Source organism: Pelmatolapia mariae, linkage group LG5 (assembly GCF_036321145.2).
Source record: "Pelmatolapia mariae isolate MD_Pm_ZW linkage group LG5, Pm_UMD_F_2, whole genome shotgun sequence".
In the NCBI taxonomy this organism is placed as follows: domain Eukaryota; kingdom Metazoa; phylum Chordata; class Actinopteri; order Cichliformes; family Cichlidae; genus Pelmatolapia; species Pelmatolapia mariae.
This window is the reverse complement of record NC_086231.1, coordinates 18,978,114-18,995,000: the sequence shown is the minus strand read 5'-3', so window position 1 is coordinate 18,995,000 and position 16,887 is coordinate 18,978,114. Positions and strand designations below refer to the sequence as shown.

The window sequence follows — 16,887 nt, the reverse complement described above, 5'->3', positions numbered from 1 at the left end:
CACCACCATATTTGACAGTGGGGATGATGTGTTCAGAGTGATGTGCAGTGTTAGTTTTCCGCCACACATAGCGTTTTGCATTTTGGCCAAAAAGTTCCATTTTGGTCTCATCTGACCAGAGCACCTTCTTCCACATGTTTGCTGTGTCCCCCACGTGGCTTGTGGCAAACTGCAAACGGGACTTCTTATGGTTTTCTGTTAACAATGGCTTTCTTCTTGCCACTCTTCCATAAAGGCCAACTTTGTGCAGTGCACGACTAATAGTTGTCCTATGGACAGATTCCCCCACCTGAGCTGTAGATCTCTGCAGCTCGTCCAGAGTCACCATGGGCCTCTTGGCTGCATTTCTGATCAGCGCTCTCCTTGTTCGGCGTGTGAGTTTAGGTGGATGGCCTTGTCTTGGTAGGTTTACAGTTGTGCCATACTCCTTCCATTTCTGAATGATCGCTTGAACAGTGCTCCGTGGGATGTTCAAGGCTTGGGAAATCTTTTTGTAGCCTAAGCCTGCTTTAAATTTCTCAATAACTTTATCCCTGACCTGTCTGGTGTCTAAATCCAATCGAGAATCTGTGGCAAGATCTGAAAACTGCTGTTCAGAAACGCTGTCCATCTAATCTGACTGAGCTGGAGCTGTTTTGCAAAGAAGAATGGGCAAAAATTTCAGTCGCTAGATGTGCAAAGCTAGTAGAGACATACCCTAAAAGACTGGCAGCTGGAATTGCAGCAGAAGGTGGTTCTACAAAGTATTGACTCAGGGGGCTGAATAATTACGCACACCCCACTTTTCAGTTATTTATTTGTAAAAAATGTTTGGAATCATGTATGATTTTCGTTCCACTTCTCACGTGTACACCACTTTGTATTGGTCTTTTACGTGGACTTCCAATAAAATTGATTCATGTTTGTGGCTGTAATGTGACAAAATGTGGAAAAGTTCAAGGGGGCCGAATACTTTTGCAAGCCACTGTATGAACACTAGGCTGCTGTAACAAAATGAGCTTTTATGATGTTGTTTCTCTCTGTAAAGAATTTAGATTTATTTAAAAAATATGTATGAATAAAGACATGAACTATATTAAAAATGATGATCAAAATAAATCTAAGGTTTAGCCTTTAGGACTATCATTATTCAATTTTAGTGTAGGCACAGGAAGCCTACATGAAACATTAAAGTTTCACAGCAGGTGCACATCAGCAGCATCTGCTGTAATATTATTGATTAGTCTAACGTAAACGCAGTTGAGCCCTCCTCCACATCTTTCTTTTACTTCATGGCTTTTTCCACTGAAGTCAAGAAATAGTGATTAGGAAAAGACAGGAAGTTGTTTTTTTTCTTCTGCCAATCAGTGGTTGACTGTAGTGACTTAAATCAGCAGAATTCTTATTTCTTGTAGAGAAAAAAAACTTTGACAAGGGTATAGCTGTTATAGGGGATGAGGTGGGGTGTCCGCCCTGGACAGGTCAACACTCTGTGGTTTGGAAAATAGTGTTTAAAATTTTACATTTATCAATGTAGTATTTCAGATGTCACAAATGCATTATTTTTCAGTTCCATTGCCGCCTAAAAATACAAGACTAATTCAGCTTATCTTGTTAAAAAAACAAAAAAAACAGAGACTTGTATAGTGGTGAGTTTTGATTCTTGTTTTTCTCATCGCCTGTTGCATGTAAAAAAATATTTAATGTGGTTTGAGTGACTGTTACCATTTTTGTGGGTGACATGTAGGTTACTGTAAATAAGCAAATGTTGCTTCCACCTGTATTTGAAAGCTTCTGTTAGTTTCACATTTAACAAACAGCATTTCTATAAATATCTGATAACCATTCTGGCTCCCATTAAACAAGCTGTGCTAAACAAAAGCAAACACACTTGATGCTCAATGGAGTTTAAAAAACAGTAAAAGAAAGTGTTAACAATGTAAAAATAATTTAAAAAGCAACTCTTGTATTATATAATATTGAAGTTGTATGTAATATATTTTCAATGAGTTTGGACAATCATGGAAAAAGGAAAAATACGTGCACTGCTTAAAATAAAGGCAAAAAAATCTGTGCTTTGTGTATTTCATTCAACATGCTGCCATGTTAAGAAGGAACAAACCTTAAGCTTAACCTTGATGTATTTATATGACTTTCTTTGTAGAAGTTTTCTGTATATAATTTGTGACTTGTATATAATTTTGCGTCCTCTTTTTTTATTCAGGCCCAAATTAAAATAAAATTCATGAACGAGAGGGAGGCAGGTGGAATTGGCATGTTGAGAGTGACATCTGATTTAAAAGCAGGGAGCAAAAGACACTGAGCAGCATATCAGTCAGCACTGAAACAATGCCATTTATTTAAGGAACAAAGGTAAAATTATTCATGTGTGTACATGCACAGACCACATGTGCACATAAATTCGCATATGTATATGCCAACTGAAGTGTCTGGTATTAAATTTGTATTCTAATTTTAAAAATGTAATACATACATTCAAAGCATACAAGATATAAAAACAATGCAAAGGAAATGATATGGGAAGAAACCGCTCAATAAGTAAATTAGTAAAATAAATTAATTTACTTAAATCAAGCCTTTATTTCAGAGAAAGCTCATGAGTGCTTTGGAGATAAACGTTGAGATGGTTTGGACATGTGCAGAGGAGGGATAGTGGGTAAATTGGACAAAAGATGATGAAGATGGAGCTGCCAGGCGGGAGAAAAAAGGGAAGACCATGGAGATGATCCATGCATGCAGTGAAGGAGGACATGCAGAGGGCTGATGTGACAGAGGAGGATGCTCGAACTTGGGCGGGATGGAGGAATATGATCGGCTGTAGCGACCCCTAAAGGGAAAAGAATGGTAATGGTAAATGGCCTGTGTTTGTATAGCGCTTTACACTACATTCAGTCATCCACCCATTCACACACTGGTGATGGCAAGCTACATTGTAGCCACAGCTGCCCAGAGGCGAGGCTGCCGGACACTGGCGCCACCGGGCCCTCTGACCACCACCAGTAGGCAACGGGTGAAGTGTCTTGCCCAAGGACACGACGACCGAAACTGTCGGAGCCGGGGCTCGAACCGGCAACCTTCCGATTACAAGACGAACTGCCGACTCTTGAACCACGATCGGAAAAAGACGAAAACGTGTCAGTACGGCGCGATAGTATTAAAAAAATACAAAGAGTTCTGGAAGAGAGTCGTGTCTTTCGAATTTGCTAGTTTATTTAATGTGTGAAACAGAAAGGCAGAAAATGCAAATTCATTGTAGTTACCACCGCTATTAGACTTTTATTTTGAAGGGCAGGAAGCCAGCAGCATGTCAGCTGATACACAGTAACACACGCCAGACACTGTCACAAACCTGGTTACCTGGGTCGTAGGAGCTTGAGTGGCTGGAGAGGGTGAGTAATAACAAGTAATAATAAGTATTAAAATAAGGTGGAGTAAATAAAACTGCGCTATTTGCCGTCCTGTAATCTCCGCTGCTGGAGCCTGTGCCAAAAGACAGGGGAATAAGTTAACTCGCTTGAGGCTAGCTAGCTTTTATCAGGACCCGAGCAGAGGTGTTTTAAGCAGGTAAGGTCATGGCAGCGGTAAAAGGGAGACAGTGATAAACGGATTTAGCGTCATGTCTGTGCCAGATAAAGGACAGATATTTGCCACATGAACCTGGCGTGTTATCACTGTGACATGCCGTGTGTTGCCTCTTATGTCCTCAGACAGAGGATAAATCGAACCATGCTGCCTGACAAAGACGGTCCAGGTGTTGGAGGCGGACAGAGCTTTCCTGAGGGTGAAGACCCCTCCGTGTCTCTTTTTAGAGACTACCTCCGGCTCAGAACTGTGCACCCAGAGCCCGACTATGGTGAGAGACTTTTATTACAACACACTGAGCTCAGTTCGTGACCTTTAGCGATATTGCGCAATTGAATTTTGGGATGCATTTGTCTTTAAGAGACCCCAAACCGCTGCTTGACTAATGATCTTTTTCATGTGTTGTTTCTCTGTGGTTTTCCTTTAAGATTACGACAAATGCTGTTTCTTTATATAGTATAATAATAAATGTATTGTAAACAGTATTTGTGCTTCCTTTGAGAAACTGTAACATGGATTTTCTTGTATCAGTGGCATCATTGATTATTTTTTCTCTTTGAAGAAAGACAAAGTTCACTTCTTATCTGTGTCAGTTAAACATTAAATGCTCACAGTTATGCATGTAACAGATGTTCTTAAAAAGGACGCTGAGCTGTTATGTAAAGTTTTCAGTTCAGTGGTTACACCTTGTGCTGAGTCTCAGGAGTCGAAAAAATAAAAACAACAGCCATGGGGCAAAAACATGTGACCCTGGGGATGGATCATTTTTCAAACAACTATTTGGAGGCACTACGACCCTGTTTACGGTTGTGAAATGCGTCCCGGGCAGTTAGATCCTTGTTGGAAATATATTTCACCCTGTTTAACAGCAACCATGTTAAACAGGGTTTGTGTTCCAGTTGCTCTGAGAGAGTTAATGATCATAGAAAAAGTGAGAGAGTGTGACTGGCTAGCTAGACTGCTTTTCACATGCACATCTAAAAGTGGCTGAAAATGCAATGATGACAGGAGAAGGCTTGTCAAAGTCCAGCAGCAGGAGCTGTGACTGAGAATTTTCACTCAATTATTAATGCTTGAGTGTGATGTCTTGCTGTGTGTTTATTCTTTCATAGATGCTGCTCTTAGGTTCCTTGACAGAATAGCGGAGGAGCTTGAGCTACCCTTGAAGAAGATCGAGGTGTGTGACATTGATGGCTACGTTCAGAGAGCAGTTGTTTGCATGATACAGTGGACATAACATTAATAATAAAAAGATCCTTTTCCTGTCCCTGCTCCTTTTAGGTTTTTCCAGGTAGAGTCATATCCATCATGACATGGGAGGGAACGAATCCCACCTTGAAGTCCATCTTGCTGAATTCCCACACAGATGTTGTACCTGTTTATCAGGTATGACATCGGTCTCACTGTATGGCGCTACAATCCTGTTATCACCTGTAACAGACCTGAAAAAAACAGATTTGATATCAATCTTTTCTCCAGGAACATTGGAAGTACGATGCTTTCAGTGCTTTCAAAGATGCAGAGGGCAACATTTATGCCCGTGGATCACAGGACATGAAATGTGTAACTATACAGTGGGTATAACCTGCCTTGATAACTTGCTTTATTAAACAGGATTTGTGCTCTAGTGTTGTTGTGATGCTCTCTTGTATTTATGTTTCTATGAGAAACACCCGATTTAACACCCGCTCACTCAGCCTGCATACTGTCAGTTCACACTCTCGTCCTTGTTCCTGTCATATATCTGCTGCGTTCACTTTGTTCTGTGTAGGTACATCCAGGCAATCAGGAGGCTGAAGGCGAGGGGATGGAAACCGACACGCACTCTCCATCTAATGTTTGTTCCTGGTAAGATTTTAATATGCCTCTCCATTCTGTTTTTAAATTGTTTGTAATGTCTTTCCATATTGTTAATACAGGCTCATGGGTATTTTTACTTACTGTGACTGATTAGTCCTTAATTAGTAATGCTAGGACAGTAAAAACACATACAGTGTGTGACTGATACCATCCTCATTCTCCTGTTGTTGTTAACTGCTTATGATGCAGCTTCAGTAATTCTTTAACAGTGATAAAGACTGATCACAAACTGTAGTCTTGTACTCATTAAACACAAAGGAGATGAGTTTTACCTTTGGTCAGCCAAACACATGTGCTCAATCTAAGATTAACTCTGACCTGTCACTCTGCCAGAGACACCTCAAGATATCATAAAAACAGGAAATGCATACTAAGTAGACTCTTATTAGGGGGTCTGTTACCAATGTAGATGGGTAGGAAAACACACAGTGTGTTAAACGTTATCTCCTAGGTTGTGGAGATGTAAACCCTGACAGCAGGACTTTGTCTATTCACATTTATCCAGTATAGACATGTTAAATATGTGCGTCAAAGTACGCTTTGTTTCCTGAATCTGTTTGTACATGTTGTACGGTATTTATTGTCTGCTTTCCACACAAAGGCTTTGATTCAATTCTGAATAAATTAAACTGAAACAGCACCCCTTTCAGCAACATTTCTGCACTGTGCCAGCGTGGAGCGGAGGCACTGGCTCCTGGGAGTTAGTGAGTTTACATTGTTGCCAGCATTGCTCCTCCCAGCTTCGTCCCGAGCAGATGTCTAATCAGCCATAATCATTGAATCCAAGTAATAAGGATGAAGTTTGTTCTCTGAGTCTTGTTAGGTTGTAGTCACTTATTTATTTACTTATTTTTTTAGATGAGGAAGTTGGAGGCTACAAGGGGATGGAGACATTTGTGAAGCAGCCAGAGTTTCACAAGTTAAACATCGGCTTTGCCCTTGATGAAGGTAAAAAAAATAAAGAGATACAGTTAAAGATAAAGCAGCATTTGTATTCTTTTTCAAAAGTAAATTAATCAAAATCAAAATATTGAACATGCCAAAGTGTACGAGTGAGTTACAAATACTTGTGTTACATATTAAGTTTGAATTATTTCCACAGAAAATCCTTTTACTTTTAACACTTTTAAGTGTTTGCGCCAGAAACAAGATAAAACTGCAGGTAACCATAACAAGAGCACCTAGTAAAACTAAGCTAATGAAGGAAGGGGGGTTCTCAGTGGGCTAACAATAAAAAAAACCTTATAAATCAAATTTGGTATTTACTTATTTTTTTCACATATATTAGTAATTTTCTGTTCATATTCTTTTATGTTATACTCTGTGTTCAGACCTTCCCTTATCTTCCTGAACTGATTCAGCCTCAACCTTACACACTTTCTGGAGAAAGGAGAAGTGTTACTCTGGGAGGTTTGGAAGTGTTTATATGGGTGTTTTTTCTTTGTGATCAGCACTAACTGGGCTTCCTGTTTTTCTCTCTCTTAGGATGGGTGAGACCATTAAGTCGGGATTTTAACTTCGTTGTGTTGTTGTGTGATTTTACTTTTTAATTGGTGTCAGTAACACCAGTTCAAAAAGTTCTAAACTTTTTGACTTTTTCACTGAGACCTTTAAAAAAATGAGTAAATGCAGGTCTGAAAATTTCAGGTTATATATGTAAATTGCTTTTTTTGACATTATTCATGCCAAAGATAAAAACAAACCTGCCTGCATGGCTGAGTTTAAAAACAAAGCCAGTGTTTGGTTTGATCAGACGTAAACACAATAAGAGAGAATGCAACAGCAAGCTGATTAACAGCGACTGCTAGATAGAAAAGTGGCCAGCCAGTGATGCTGGCTGACAAATGTACTTCCTGAAATATTTTTCGACTAAAAATAGTGAAAATGTTAGACTTTTGCCTCATATGCCTTCATAAATGTCTTCACTGGGTTTAAGTTTGACATCCAAACAGCAAAAGCATTTTTCAAATCATTGTACATCAAGGAATTCCAGTGTTTGGTTATGTCTGCTCAGAAATGGGAGGCAGTACATCTTGAACTGGAGTTTCCATGTTCTTGTGCATGGGGTTAGATTCATTGTAATACTAAGTTAACTAGTGACTTGCAAGTGTCAATATGAGAGTGCATGATTGTCTGTCTCTGCGGGTGTACCCTGCCTCTTGCCCTATGACAGCTGGGATGGGCTTCAGTTCCCATCCTTGTTCCTGAATTGGATGAGTGGAGAAAAATGGAAGGATTAAAGTGTATTTGAGTCTTTTCTGCATGTTCTGCAGGTTTGGCCAATCCCACTGATGCATTCACTGTGTTTTATGGGGAAAGGAACCCCTGGTGTAAGTACGAAATACACAGAAATTGAAACTTCAACTTAAATTAGTCTTGAATTACTGTTTAGATGATAAAACGTGTCTTGAATCAAGCAGGATTACCTCTGCTTTCAGGGATTACTGTCCATTGCCCAGGCAGTCCAGGTCATGGGTCTCGGTTTGTGGAGAATACAGCAGCTGAGAAGCTGGTACTTATGTGTACAATGTTACTGGTTAATAAAGGGGTCCAAAACAGAAAACCTTTTGTTACAAGGACTAAAGGAAAGTGTCAGTAACAACACTTATCTTTTCACTTTCTTATAGCGCCATGTCATGAACTCCTTCCTGGACTTCAGGGAGAAGGAAAAACACAGGTGAGGAAATTTACACTTTGGTAGTGTAAGCAGGTCCTAGATTCCCTCAATAATAGATCTCTTTGGAGTTAGTTTGAGGTGATAGGTTATCCCAAAACCTGCTCACAAAAGTGTGTAAATCAATTTCAATTGTGCAGACGATGGTTTAATTTGCTTGTAGGTCTATTTGCAGCTAATTTGTCCCATAGCAGCATGCTTTAATGAGCTGTGTAGACATTAAGATCTTCTAATTTATGTTTACATGTCATAAATGTGAGTAGCCTATATTTATTTATTTAAAAACTTTTTTCTGTTTTTTTCACACAGTATTCAGGACATTAGATAAATATTTACACTTTTGGATGCCTACAAATTTATGACATAATTGAGTTGTGGAAATTCAATTGCTCAGTCTCTCATGAACGATTCAACATAACTAAAGGAAAATATTTTAAAAAGGTGTCTTCTGGCACATTACCTCTAAATTCACTGTAACCACTAAAAAACTACAGAAATGGAAGCAATAATGTATTAATTAGTAAAGATGTCCAAGCAATGTCATATACTGCTCATCAGCATTCAGTTGTCTTTGTGTCCCATAGATAATTGGGAAGAGACCATTAAATTATTGATTCAAAGTTGTATTTTGGTCTCTTTTTCATTATTACCTTCTCTCTCCTCAGGCTAAATACCAGTGAGTGTTTTACACTTGGTGACGTCACCACAGTAAATATGACTATGGTCAAAGGGGGCGTGGCCTACAATGTCATTCCGGCTGAAATGGACGTCAGCTTTGACCTAAGAATACCACCTACAGTAAATCTGCAGGTGCGTAAGTGGTTTATGTGTTTGTGTAACTCCTTCATACAATTATGCACATGGCTGCAAGTGTTATAGTACTCCACATTGACCTTTAAATTACCACTGTACCAGGAGTTCGAGAGGCAGATCAAGCAGTGGTGTAAGGAAGCAGGGGAAGATGTCACCTATGATTTTGCTCAGGTCAGTGTGCTTGCTCTCAACTCTAAGACTGCTGTTGGTTTGTTCTGTTGGTCAAATGGTCTAAATCAGCCGGTATCTGTTGTAGAAACACATGAACCAGAATATCACATCCACAGATGAGAGTGATCCATGGTGGAATGCCTTCAGTGCTTCCTGCAAAGAAATGTGAGTGGACTAAATCCTTTTTCAAACCTGGAATACATAACGCTGCTGTCTTCACGAGTCTGTGAAAGTGACGACAGTCCGTCATTTAGCCACAATTTTACTCTGATTTGCATCTGTTACATTAAGATGCCATCAGATTACTACAAGATAATACATAATGTAAAGGGAATGTCATATGCTGTTTATTATTTCCTGTTAAAACATCTACTACACAATTGAAATAAGGTCCAAAATACCTCTAGACTCTCAAGCATGGACAGTCCTCCAATTCCATTGTCGATATCACTTAATGAGTCGATTCCTTATCAGTTGTCATTGAGTTCTCATTGGCTCCGTTTTGAGAGTCACCACCATTGCTAAGCAGGAATAAAGAAATTACATTCATGCAAATTAATTGCATGCTGTGGCTCAAATGCTTGTGCATGTTTGTTGAGGTATTTCTCTCTTTGTTGTGATCAGTGTCGGAGTCGTTACTCAAAAAAGTCATTGTTACACATATTACATAGAACACTTTTCTTAAATGTAGTGCAGCACGTTACTTAATTCAGTATTCTTCTCCTGACATTGCTGTTATGGGACTCTGTACAATAGCTGGAACACACTGTCTCATAATCACTATTTAACAATAGAAACCTGAGGCTACAACCGCACACACCAACACAAATGATCTCTACTAAGAGATCTTTCTCTTAGTAGAATACAAAGCTGACTGCACAAATCAAAGATGAAAACCAGTACAAAAAAGCGACCGCTGCTGACATGCAGTGCTTATACTATGGTGGGCTATGGTCCAAAGGGGTCCAACATTTATTGTGTGCTGTTAAAGTATTGCATTTTGTATTTTTATTGTCTCAGTATATTTATGTTAAGTCTTCTTTTCTCCATGTGAGGGAGTATTGCTTTAATTTTGTTATGCTTGCATAATGACAATAAAGAGTCTTGAATCTTGAATCTTCATTGTAACCAGATAATCAGTGTTTTTTACTTCCCCGTTTCAGTGTTTTGGCTGATAGGTGTGTAGTGTTGTGTAGTGGTCACAGCTTAAACCTTTGTTTTGGCTTCATCTGCAGCTGCTAACTCTGGTGATTCTTCAAATAGTATGTGTTCATCTTACTGTTGAACAATTAATAATTTAAGATTTTAAATAAAAATGGTCTGCTGTATTAGTTTATGGCAAAACTGAATTTTATATCCTTGTAATCTGCTTACATAACCTTTTTTTTTTTTTTCTTTAAAAAAAAAAAAAATCCGCTCTATGAGTCTTCACACATTAGCTGCAAATGTTCACACAACTCTCACAATTTGCTCCTTGTGCTTGGAAAGGTTTGTCACAGATACTTGTGGAGCTGTGAGACACTAGAATTTTCTTTTTCATTCAGTATGTTATTCAGGGAGATTTACATATATATGAGTTTTTACTTATGCTTTGCAAGCATTTCCAATATAGGCAGTGACACTTTTTGCACACGTTTAAAAACATCTTATCCATATAGTTTCAGCTAAAAACATGAGCATACTGTGTAATCAACAGCCACGTCTCATATGATCATCTCCACTCTAGGAATATGACTTTGAAGAAGGAGATCTTTCCTGCTGCCACAGATAGCCGTTTTATCCGTGCGGTGAGTTTAAGAACTGACTTGATTTTGTAAATGGAGGAAATTTTCTTCTGAGAGTCATTTGAGGTTTTTCTTTTATTGACATTACTCTGAGAAATCAGTTCTTGTGTTTTAAATAATGTTTGTTTAATGATCTAGGTGGGCATCCCTGCTATTGGCTTTTCTCCAATGAACCGGACGCCGATCCTGCTGCATGATCACAACGAGTATCTGAACGAGCGAGTCTTCCTGAAAGGCATCAGCGTGTACGAGAGGATCATCCCGGCTCTTGCCAGCGTTGCTGCCCTTCCCAATGAGGCTTAGACATAATTTAATCCTTTCTAAAACATATTTACCAGATGATCTGACTATTTAACTTGAGGAATTATCAAAGATTACCAAAGAGTATATCATTAAACGGAGCACTGAGCCTTTGGTACTGTTTATCTTTTTGATTCTCAGGATGAAGTCACACTAAGCTTTGCTTTACTCAGCACAGCAGCAAGTCTTAGCATCCTTTATGTTAGCGTTGTGATTGAGTGCACCTTTTTTTTGAAGGATTAATGCCTGTTGTGTAAATCAGTTCATTTAAAGAACTCAAGTGAAAGCTGAAGAGGCTTTTGATTGCCAGTTTCTAATTAAACCAAATCTAAAATTTTAGATGACAGAGAATTTTAATTAACCAAAAGTCAAACTGAATAAATGTATTTCTTCACTAATGTCACTGTCCTGTTTTCTGCTACACAAACAGGAGAGACATGCCTGATGCCACGTTAGCACTCAGTTTAATTAGACCTATTAATTAGAGGCAGAATTGCTGTTGTTTTATGAAAGAACGCTTCTGATTGCCTTTGGGGGAGGCATTTAACCTCCAAACATCTGGTTAAAGGTCCAGCAATAACACTTAAAATAATCACATCAATAAAACACTGAATCCATTTGTAGCCTCAAGATAATCACAAAGTGGACCCCAAACAAAAGTCCAGCTTTTCACCCCACTTAATTTCACCATTATGTTCCTGAAGGCTGCTTTTTTTTATCACATGTTAACAGCAAGATGGAGCTAGAGCTCGTATTTCACAAAATGCACAACATGGGTTTGCCTCCTAAAGGAACACAACACAATAAAATGCCGAAATGTCTCACTGGATTCATCCTACTAAATTTGGTGATAGTGGACCATAGATAGGTGGCAGTTGTGATAATAGGTAAAATATAAATGGTGACAGGAAATTTGATTTAGTGCTTTGATTTTTCTTTGTCCTGATATTTATTCACCCAATTTTATCCTCACCCACCCAAAATATTCCATCAGCATCATTTATGCTTTAGGTGTAGTGCTTACTAATAAACATTAGCGTTCTAACAACCTAAAGTAAAATGGTGGCATTACTGTGTTTGTGCTTACGGTGATCTCATTGTGAGCATCTCAGTATGCTGCAATTAGCTTTTATTCCAGAGCCTGAGTGCAGTTTCACAGAAAGTGTACTGTGGCTGCAGATTCCCAGGCTAAAAATCATATTTAAAATATCAGAAAGATATCTAATATGTTGGCCAGAGGGAATCACTAAATCAGAATGCAACATTTTAAAATCCGTAAGACAGAAAAGTGTAAAACTGGCCTACAGTTAAAATCTCTGCTCAGTCAGCCAGATTAAAACTGTGTTTTTATTTAGCGTGTCCCTTAAATAGAAAGTGATTTGTTTTATTCACTTCACTTGGATGGTTAAAAATGGAAAAACTCTGTAAAGAAGGATGTTATGAAATACAGATGGAATAATGGCAATGAGGAATTAAAAATGTATTTTGATTTTTAATGCTATTTACATGAGGTAAAGGTCGGCCTCATCCACAGTGCAGCTCTCGTTGGTATTGTCGTCTAATTAACAGTGTATGGCTCTCAGAGGGGGACTGGCAGGAAGCGAGTGCAGTCAGTAATTAGTCTTCTCTCTCTCCCCAGGACGTGACAGCAGTATTAGCACATGGGGCCATCAGGGAGCCGAATAAAAGCTGAACCCAGATCCTTCCTCCCAGAGGGGGGGAAAAAGGTGCAGCCATCCTGTCGGGTCAGCTGCCGAGCTTCTGAATGCCGGGCTGTGGGGAAACATAGGTGCTGTTAAACAGTTTGTCAATGACAACTTCGCTGTTTCAGTATTTCAGGAAAGCCTTTATTATATGTGGTGCAGAACAAATGTCTAACCCTGTTGGACTGCAGCTATAGGGCATTCTTTTTCGGGGCCAGAGTCAGTAATTTGTATACATGTTTTTTCCTTGGTAACAAAAATTGCTCGACAGCTGATCCCCACTTAATCGTGGTCTCTGAGCAGGGTGCCTGCCCACATGGGGAGATTTAACCTGGTTCACAAGGTCTGTGCACACACCCTACTGTGGCATTTCCAGGATTATGATCATAATTCATGAACAGCTCTCAAAGACCTTTTACAATTAATTGACCAAGTAAAGCCTAAAGATTTATAGAAATAAAATCGTAAACAAGAACTGAGAGGCAGTCTGAAAAACATTTTTTCTATCAGTATCCGTAAAGCAGCTTTGGTGTACATATAGCAAGGCTGTAATGAGTTTCACTTCCATGGTTTTCTTGCTTCTGGGGAGAGCCGTTAATACTCGCAGATGCTGCAGTGTATGAAGGGCTATATGCACAGTGTAAATCACACAGCTGAATGGCTCTGCTGCTCCACTGCAGTGCAACTACAGCTGTCCTTTGGTGGTAAATACATCCAAGCCCTTTTGTAATCGAAGGAGCTAACTGTCTCTCAGGGCTTGTAGTTCAACAGCCACTGCGATCATCTGTTTTTTTTTTAATTGTTTTTACTCAGATAAGGAAATTTATCTACAAAAATCCAAATCTGTGTTTTGAAGGTAGTTAATTTAGTAGTTTTTAAAAAAAAAAAAACATTTTTCTTGTACAGGCTTTAGCTGAAGAAGGAAGCTCCATATTTAAACTACTTTTAAAAAAAGAGAGATTTCTATACTTAAATAGGCCATAAAAGAATAACAGTTATTTGATATCATATATTTGAGACCCATGTCCGCACATCTGCTTTTTAACTTCTTAGTTTCTACACATTCTCTGTCTCACTGCAAATTTTGATGTTTAATTCATTTCCCTGCATTTTAAAATCTCTTTTTCTTATATAGAGCATGTCCAAATGCCTGGCTGATACAGTATATGTTACATCATTTTGTAGTCTACCATTGCCAGACTTATTTCTGGGCTGTGTTCCTGTGTATCTGACAGATTGCATGAAAATAGGATGAGCTTAAGTACTGTCTCTGACTTTGACTTTAACTTATCACCTAAATCATAAGGAAGTGAGCTCTTGGTTTGAGCACACGTGACAGGCATGAAAGAGCACGGAGACACCGTGGCAAATGTCTACGCTACCTGCAACATCATATGTGAAAAGGAACAGGCACCAGTGGCAGATACTAATTTTGGTGTTCTCTGGGGAGAGGGCTGTGAAAACAGGTCTCACTAAAGGACCCTCATGCAGTTTGGTTCTGACAGTTTGGTCAGAAATATACACATGAGTACCCTGCAGGAGGTCATTTTGTTGGGTTCTTGCAGTCCGCCTCCTGATCCTCCTCACACAAAGAAGCAGATACTAGTCCTGCTGCTGATGCCCTTCTACAGCCTTGTCCAGTTCTCCTTGTGCAGTGGCACATCTCCTGATAATACCTCCACACTCTTGAGACTGTGCTGGGGGAGAGAGCAAATCTTCATGTGATGGCAGGTGTGGATGTGCAGTCCTGGAGGAGCTGGACTATGTGTCCAACATGAGTGTGCTGAAGGTACTGTCTCATGCATCCAGCAGTGAGAAGAACACTAGCTATAGAAAAGTCATTCAGGTGGGATACAGAGAGATCAGAGGTGGTCTGTGAAAACTATTCCTTTTTGGGAGTTGTCTTGTTGACTTCCCAGTGTACCTGTTGTCACCTTCTCAGAGAGAGTTCTCAATTTAGCACCATATGTGTTCACTGCATGCGTAAAGTGTAGAGCTTGTCACAAAAACTGCCTTGCAGGCCGCTGTTCATGACTCTACTGCATTATGTGTGCCTAATGCCTGATGCCTTTAAATTCCCATTTAGCACAGTGTTTACATCAGTGTCAGCTTTAACATTAATTTGTCACAGTACATGTTTCAAACTGTCATAGCAGAAAATCAGAGGTGTAATTAATAACATAAATAGTGATTTTATTAAATTTTATGACTCAGTTCCATTCCGGCTCTTTTTTATGGTAATGTGTGAATGCAGAGAATGCATCGGTAATATTATTGGTTACACACTAATTACCACAGCATGGTGTATTATAAGGTCCAAGGACTGTAAATACAGAGGAGTGGATTCATTGGAAGAATTGATCAAATATATGTCTTTATCTAATCATGTTTCATATAAAAAATAAATAAATAAAAGAACTATACCCACCTATCCTTGGGTAATAAGAAAGTCCAGTCCTGGTCCTTGCATTTCCAGCTGCTAGCTGCTTTCAACAAGATGTCCAAATCCTCAGTGGAAGGAGTGTGTTTCTATTTCTGCACGATGGCTTTCTCAGAGGCAATTATGACTCTTGTCATAATCCATTTCTTTACAAATTGCTCACAAATTCCATCCTTCTCATCAAGTTTCTCATTAAAAAAATCTGTTAAATTTCATATTACATAAAAGACACATCAGGGCTTAACCCTTAGTACAGTTAGGATATTCCAGACCAGCTCCCCCAGTGACAGAGCTGCTCGTTGATGTGACTCTTCCACTTCATGCTGTAATTCCTCCAAAAAGGAATTATCTCCACTCCCACGTCTCATATGGGTGTGGTTTGTTTCACACACACACCCACACACTGTTTACTAAAAGAAAAATGATGGGAGGTTTTTTTTTTCTTTTTAATATGGCTATCAAAAAAAAATCAAATCAAATGGTCATCTGTGTAAATAATTGTTATGCCTGATTGATTTAAAAACCAAAACAAATACTGACTGAATTGTCTTGCTCAACTAATGAGCTGCCCTGCGTGGCTGCCACCAGAGCCAACACAAATGAGGGTTACTCATGTCCAGGCATCCAATCTGATTTTGAACTTTTCATCCCAGAAACTCACCCTAAGCTGTTCCTTGATTAAAATTCTGTTAAAGGTCAAGTAGCAACAAAAACAAGAACTACAATGTGGGTCTATCCATGATGGACAGGATGCACAGCATACAGACATCAAGAACACAGCAAAGCTCTGCCCTTTATGTTTAAAGGCTTTCATGAACAAGCTATTTGTTCAGTGGGGATGTTTCAGTGAGACTAATTTTTGTAATTGCATTCAAAGAAGTAACCAGAGCTCTCAGAGAGCACAACCACACCCAACTCAATGGCTACACTAAAACTTGCTTGCATGCTTTATAATGTTTTTATTACAAAATACTGACATCAGCCTGTTTTTATTACACTGTGATGGCGTCGGCCTGTTATGGAATCGTTGTGATGTTGTATTGAAAGTGTGTTGTACAGCTCTCTACATGCTTTTTCATATGATATGTTACTTCATATGATTTCATGAAAGTTTTTTACAAGTCAGCTTTGACCATGTCTGATGATAATGAAGGTCAAGGTCTTAGCCAATGCCAGCCTAGGTACTCATGTCCCCCAAGGCTTAGTATATTGATGTAAAGTTTTAAAGATGTAAAGTTTAAATATGAAGTTTTACTGATTTTGGTATTTGGTGTGACCTTGACATTGACACAGTTTTCACCTAAATTAAATCCGCTCCAACTGTTATTAGTATCTACAGTCATACAAAATTTAAAAATGATAGGACATACGTTCGAATGAGACTGTATTCTAAACAATACTTTAATTAGTTTATTCTAAAAAGTTCCTGGAAATTCGAAAAACAGTCCCAAACATCCTTAATTCACCCTGTAGTGCCACTGTTTTTTGCATCTCTTCCAGTGTATAACACTTCAGTAGTTCTTACTACATAAAGATTGGCTCGTGTACAAAAGCTTGTAG

General features: G+C 38.9%; 1 protein-coding gene across 1 annotated transcript; it reads left to right on the top strand.

Moving 5' to 3' along the window:
* Positions 1-3,244: 3,244 nt before the first annotated feature.
* LOC134627691 (aminoacylase-1A-like) lies at positions 3,245-15,225 on the top strand. Its single transcript, XM_063474016.1, has 15 exons — positions 3,245-3,389; positions 3,708-3,853; positions 4,695-4,759; positions 4,864-4,968; positions 5,062-5,156; positions 5,354-5,430; positions 6,301-6,390; positions 7,716-7,772; positions 7,881-7,954; positions 8,070-8,119; positions 8,782-8,926; positions 9,032-9,100; positions 9,186-9,265; positions 10,827-10,887; positions 11,023-15,225. Exons 2-15 carry the CDS (start codon positions 3,727-3,729, stop codon positions 11,185-11,187), a joined length of 1,260 nt encoding a protein of 419 aa, XP_063330086.1. The 5' UTR covers positions 3,245-3,389; positions 3,708-3,726; the 3' UTR covers positions 11,188-15,225.
* The last annotated feature ends 1,662 nt before the right edge of the window (positions 15,226-16,887 follow it).